This window comes from Camponotus floridanus, unplaced genomic scaffold, assembly GCF_003227725.1.
Source record: "Camponotus floridanus strain SB8 unplaced genomic scaffold, Cflo_v7.5 scaffold310, whole genome shotgun sequence".
Lineage (NCBI taxonomy): Eukaryota > Metazoa > Arthropoda > Insecta > Hymenoptera > Formicidae > Camponotus > Camponotus floridanus.
The window spans coordinates 90064-96187 of record NW_020229449.1 but is presented as its reverse complement, the minus strand read 5'-3'; the positions used below and the strand labels follow the sequence as shown (position 1 = coordinate 96187).

Genomic DNA, 6124 nt, shown 5'->3' with positions numbered 1-6124 from the left:
TTTTTCTCCTGAATAACAAAAGTAGTTATTTTGATATCAAATCGCATCAAAATAACTACTTTTGTTATCTAGGTTAATATTATATATAATTATAAATTAATAATGAAATAAAAATTACAAAATTAATTTTAATATATTTTTCACAGAATTTTATGATTAAAGCAACAAAAATTAGTGCTAACAATGTATGTAAATACACGTTATGTACATTAGAGATTTTTATTAGTAGCAATAAATTTCGAAACGCAATCATATTATAACAGTAAATGCAATACAATACATATACATAATATAATATATTCGCGCATGCGTGTAAAAGTGCTGCGCAGGTTTATTCTGGACCGCAGTCCTATATGTGATTGTGGTGTGAACACGTTATTGCATGTACGTGCATCGTAATTTTTACTCGACAGTTAATTTACAAGTAAGTAATTTATGTTATTTTTTATTGTAAAGATGCATATGTATAAGTATTACTCAAGCTAGTTTGATATTTTGTTGTGTTTTAACCTATATTTATTTATTTTATCTTCTTAAAAACTGAGAAAAATTAGATTAGGTTACATTAAAGATAACAATAATGTAATTATATCTGCATGCATTTTTCAAGTTTTTTTTATAAAAAAAATTATTCTTGTAGGATTACATGATACTTTTTATGCTAATCAATACGAACAGTTTGACATCACTATGTCTTATGTATTAATTGAATTTGATGATGGAGGTGGTGTTGCAGTGGTAAGAAAGACTTGGATAACTCCTCGAAAAAGAGAAGTTTTTTGGCCACCTATGAAAGATCAAAAAACATTTAATAAAGTATTAGAAAATACATTATATCCAGATACTGAAAAGTGGAAACTTTATTCAATAGTGAGATGTTTATATGAAACTGGTAAGCATAAAATATTTTACTAATTATTTATAGAAATAAAAAATATTGTGATAAAGTTTTATATAAGTTAATTTACTTATGTAAACTAAGAGCCATTCCAGAATACATTGCAAATGTCGAATTAGCTTGACGCTAATTGGATCACAATGCTTTGGCAACTGGCAATGAGACATGTACAATGAATTCTCGAATGGCCCTAACTTGATTAATGTATTATGTTATTTTATATAATCTCTTTTAATTTAAAATTAAAAATCTAATTCTTATCTAAATCCAAACTAAAAAGCAATTTGTTATAATTTAAAATATTTCTAAATATTACACATACTATATAATTCCTGTAATATCAATGAATATCTAATAATATAATATTAAAAGAAAAATTAATTTATAATATTTTTACTCATAATTTGATAAACAAAATCATGTTGCACACTGTTTGTTAGATTACTTACTATTTATGGTTTCTATACTACTTATTATTAAATTAAAATTAATATCTAGTTAAGAAAAGAATATGGGAAAACGTTTATAATTAAAAAATTAATAGTTGAACATTTATATTTACATTTAATATTTCAGATTTTTGAGTTCTATTAACTTGTGGGATTAAAAATTATGTATTTATGTATTTATGTATTTTACTAAAATTTATCATTTACTATTTCCATTCTATGTTTTCAAAAGCAAATTTAGTAGTAATTATAATCATTTCATTATAAGTTTATTTGTTTTGAAATATAGATATTTGATTAATGGAATTATTTTAGATGATTTACAAAAGGCTGAACAAAAATGTAAATTGTCAGAAGTTACATCTGATTTGCAAACGGATAATCAAGAGGTTGAGATTTCTAAAAGAAAAATAACAGTGCCCCGTCGATTTATATCAAGTGATGAGGAAGAAAATGATAATATTTATATTCGGCCTCCAAAATTAAAAAGGAAATTTTTTAATACAAATAAAAATACTGGAAAGAATATTCCGATTTCTGATCAATGTAAATTATTATAATTTTAGCAGTAATATATATATATAATTTTATATGATATAATATAATATTATAATTTTAATATAATACTATTAATATTTTATTTTTCCATTATTAAAGAAAATTTTCATTAAATAATGCTGAAATTTTTTACTATTTCTACTTATCTACATAATTTTGAATGCATTCTTTATACATAATTAAAATAATAAGTAAATTTAATACTACTTTGCTAATACCATTTATGTATATATAACTTTATAAACATTTGTCTAACATTATAAAATTTTTTTCTGAAACAGATTCATCTGATGTAGATTCGCCGAAAACCCCAGATTCTGTTCCCGATGCAGATTCTGCTAGTAGTAGAACTGAAGTAATAGAACAAACTGTACGTAATATTTCAAAACTTAACTCGTATAATATGATTACATCAAGATCCGTTCCGGACTATGTAGATAAAAATAGTAGATTTTATACGTACAAAATACCACATACTACATCTACAGATGATAGTTTAACAGAATCAATAGGTATGATATTTTTATATTTTTTATATTTTATATTTTTATATTTCTTATATTTATACAGTTTGTTTGCTTAAGGTCTTTTTTTACATTTAGTAATACAAATAAGTGTTTGAAATATTTTAATATTAACAAAATCTAAACAAAGAACGAAATGAATGCTTTCTTATTTAAATTATTATTTAATTTATTAAAAAACTTAGAAATATAATTTTTATTACTTATTAATAGATCTTTATACATCTTTCTCTCGCTCCTAGAAGGAGCGTATTAACTTTTAAAAAAAGCGTATTAACTTTTAAAAAAAATAAATTTTTTTTAAAAGTTAATACAATACAATAATGTAAATTTTTCTTAAAACGATTTTTTCAGTTTTCCAAGAAAAGGTTATTCAGCTTTTAACTCTCATAAAAACACAAAATTCACAGATGTTAGCCCTTTTGCGGAATAAAGAAGAAATACTGCCCTTACAAAACAATTTTGCTTTTGAATTTCCTATGAAAAGTTTACATGATGTTCATCATGTAGAACAAACACTTACAGATAAAACACAAATAGACATTTTGGTATATAAAATTTATTTTTTTACTATATATGTATATATATATATGTATATATTATATATATATAATATTCACACATGCTTTTTAACATTGTAAGAAAATAATATAGCATAAAGGATATGTATGTATATGTATATGTATATGTGTATGTATTCTTTATACTATATTTGTTTCTTATAATATTAAAAAGTGCATGTTGTGAAATCTTATTTTTGCGATGTTTTCAGACTGCTTTTCTATGTACAATTGGTGGACGAGATATCTCTACAAAAATATCAAGAATTTTGAGATACCTTTTTACAGATGCATTAGCATCAGAATTCAGTTTCTATGGGAAAAGGTTAAATAAACGACCCTTTTCAGATTTATGCTTAAAGACTGTAATTGTAGGTGAGTATATTTCACTCATGTGATACTTATATATCATATCAATATATTTTTCTACTTGAAATGTTAATACTCTTCTATAAAATGCTTTTTAATGACATGTATGATCTGTTAATTTTTTCTAGAATCCATCAAACGTACATCTGGAGTGACTAACAAGGAAATAGAGGATGGTATTAAGATTTGGCTAAAGCACGCTCCTGACAGACAGAAAAATCAAATGAAAAGAAAAAAGCAGGATGACGAAAATAATAATAATAGAATAGACAATTTTTATTCTGATAAGGAAAAAAATTAAAAAAATGGCTGGAAAAATTGAATATAAAAAAAAGAATATTGTAAGTACTCGCCAATTATATCGACGAAGTGCAGTAGATATACGAAATACTTGGAAGGAGATACAGGAAAAAAAGGTCAGTCAAAATATACCGACAAATAAAAAAAGACATGAACATGACATTGATGATAATATTAATAGAATTCACGATTTAAGTACAAATATTATAGGAATTAAAAAAGCAAAAATCCAAGATAGTTCCGCTATTAATTTTAATCACAACTTAAATGATTTCATTAGTATTAGTGAAACTTATGACTGTGGAAGTCAAGATCTCAGATCTCTAATTTAGATCTCAGTATTAATCAAATATTACACAACTATTATAGTCTATAACAATATAGTCTATAACAAATATATAATAAATCAAATTTTTAGGATTTAATTTTTCCTAGTATCTCTTTAATATTTCCAAGTATATTTTATAAATATTTTTCCTAATTTTTCGTATATCTACTAAAAACAAAATTTTCATTTTATATTACGTTTTTGTAATTATATATTTCAAAGAGATTTCATGTTTATTTTTATTTTATCTGATTAGTCTATAAGATTATATAGTTTAAGATTAGAATTTAAATATTATGTTGTTCAAGCAATAACGCGCATCCTTTCAATAAATATATTTTCTATAATTATTATCTATAAATATATTTTCTATAAATATATTTTCTCTTTATAAATTATGTTCCTATTTTGTATGCTTATGTATTTTATCATAAATATTTTTTTTCTTTATAAATATTGTTATTTTTTTTAAATATTGATATTGTATGTGTGTAAGATATTTATCTAATATAAATAGTCATCAAACCGTTGAATTCGCTTATAATTTTTGTTAAACATTTGCGTACATTATAATTATAACGTAACATATATGTAATGTTAGTATGATAGAACTAAAAAGAAAAGATTTGTCAATTATCAAAAGTAATAGAATTATTTATTAAAATAAAGGATTTCATTTATCTTTTGTATAAATCTTTTTTATTAAAATGAGTTATCTAAAAAACGAAATGTTCTTTTATTAAAAAATATAAAACCTTTACAATGATTAAATAAAACAATAAGTACATGTTGTGTTTTATCTGCAGGAAAAATGTCTTAATAATCTATATAATATCAGTTTTTTGAACATCTTTTTGATAGTTATCATGACCAATGCATGAAATAATTATCATATTAAGAATAAAAATATCCTTCTAACATATTTTATGATAACTATTCATATCGTGATCTTGTTATCTATTAAACTATCAAGAAGATGTCTAAAACTGTTATATATTGTTATATATTGTTAAAAAATATCAAATGGCGTTTTTGAATGTTCGTGTTTGATCGATCCAGAGTAGTTTACTAGATGTCAGTAGTTAGTACTAGGCGGGTTCTAACTCAGGTCCTCTCAGGGGAGGTGAGGTGCGAGGGGATCTCAGCGGAGCGAGGTATGACGTCACGCGGGGATTGCGGGGTGGGGGATGCACGTGTTGGATGTTTTATGACATGCATAAACAAAAAAAAGGACGGTATTCTTTTGAAGATGATTTTGGGCCTAACCAAAAAAATCATTTTTTATCATCTTATTTTATTTTATTTTATCATCTTATTTTATTTTATTTTATCATCTTATTTTATTTTATTTTATTTTTTATTTTATTTTTTAAGGAAAAATTTTAACAGCGCCAATGTTCGACTGCTTTGTCTCCCCCCCCGCTCCCCTCGTTTACATATCAGCACCGATCTTCGGCTGCTTTGTACTCTCGAGGTACACCCCCTAATATAGATAATTCCAGGTTTTTTTTCCCGTTCGACGTATAAACAATAGAGATTAAGCGGACAAGCTTTCAGAGATTGTCGGGGGACAAAAAAATTTTTTTTTGCAAATGGGATATTGTAAAAAACCTTTTATACCCTTATATATATTTTTAATAACTTTATTTCATAAACTTATATTTTTGAGATATTTCGGTCCAGCCTTTGTCCCCCGTTTACATATCAGCCTCCGATGTTCGACTGCTTTGTACCCTTGTCGCGTGTGTGAGAGAGAACGATACTTATAATAATAAGACTTATAATTAATGCGAGAGCACACAAAGGATTGGAGCATAAGGGAAAGACATGTAAATAATTGCATTTTTTGTTATAATTAAAAATATATATAATTTATTCAAATGTGTGAGTTTAATAAAAAAGTATACAATATAAAGAATTGATAAAGAAATTAAATTTTCATACATAAATTTTCGTGCGTAAATTTTCAAACATAAATTGCTCGCGAAAAAATTTTTTTAAGACATGTACAAGGCATTTATACATATATATATTTTACTTCCTCCTCCTCCTTATATATATATATATATTTCGTCCAATTCTTTCTCATCTTTTGAATGTGGCAAGGTACAACGCAGAAAGAGCATGAACATCCAAAT

At 24.6% G+C, this 6124-nt stretch overlaps 1 protein-coding gene across 1 annotated transcript; it reads left to right on the top strand.

Moving 5' to 3' along the window:
- The first annotated feature begins 789 nt into the window (after positions 1 to 789).
- LOC112638505 lies at positions 790 to 3990 on the top strand. The gene is made up of 6 exons (XM_025410381.1): positions 790 to 892; positions 1663 to 1893; positions 2187 to 2275; positions 3202 to 3364; positions 3487 to 3652; positions 3939 to 3990. Exons 1-6 carry the CDS (start codon positions 790 to 792, stop codon positions 3988 to 3990), a joined length of 804 nt encoding a protein of 267 aa, XP_025266166.1.
- The last annotated feature ends 2134 nt before the right edge of the window (positions 3991 to 6124 follow it).

Excerpts from the sequence above, each read along its gene's own strand:
- LOC112638505 (XM_025410381.1), top strand. The coding sequence starts at position 790 with ATGAAAGATCAAAAAACATTTAATAAAGTATTAGAAAATACATTATAT. Across the intron at positions 2,276-3,201 it reads CTGAAGTAATAGAACAAACT|ACTGCTTTTCTATGTACAAT; the intron begins GTACGTAATATT and ends CGATGTTTTCAG. Across the intron at positions 3,653-3,938 it reads TTTTATTCTGATAAGGAAAA|TATTAGTGAAACTTATGACT; the intron begins AAATTAAAAAAA and ends TGATTTCATTAG.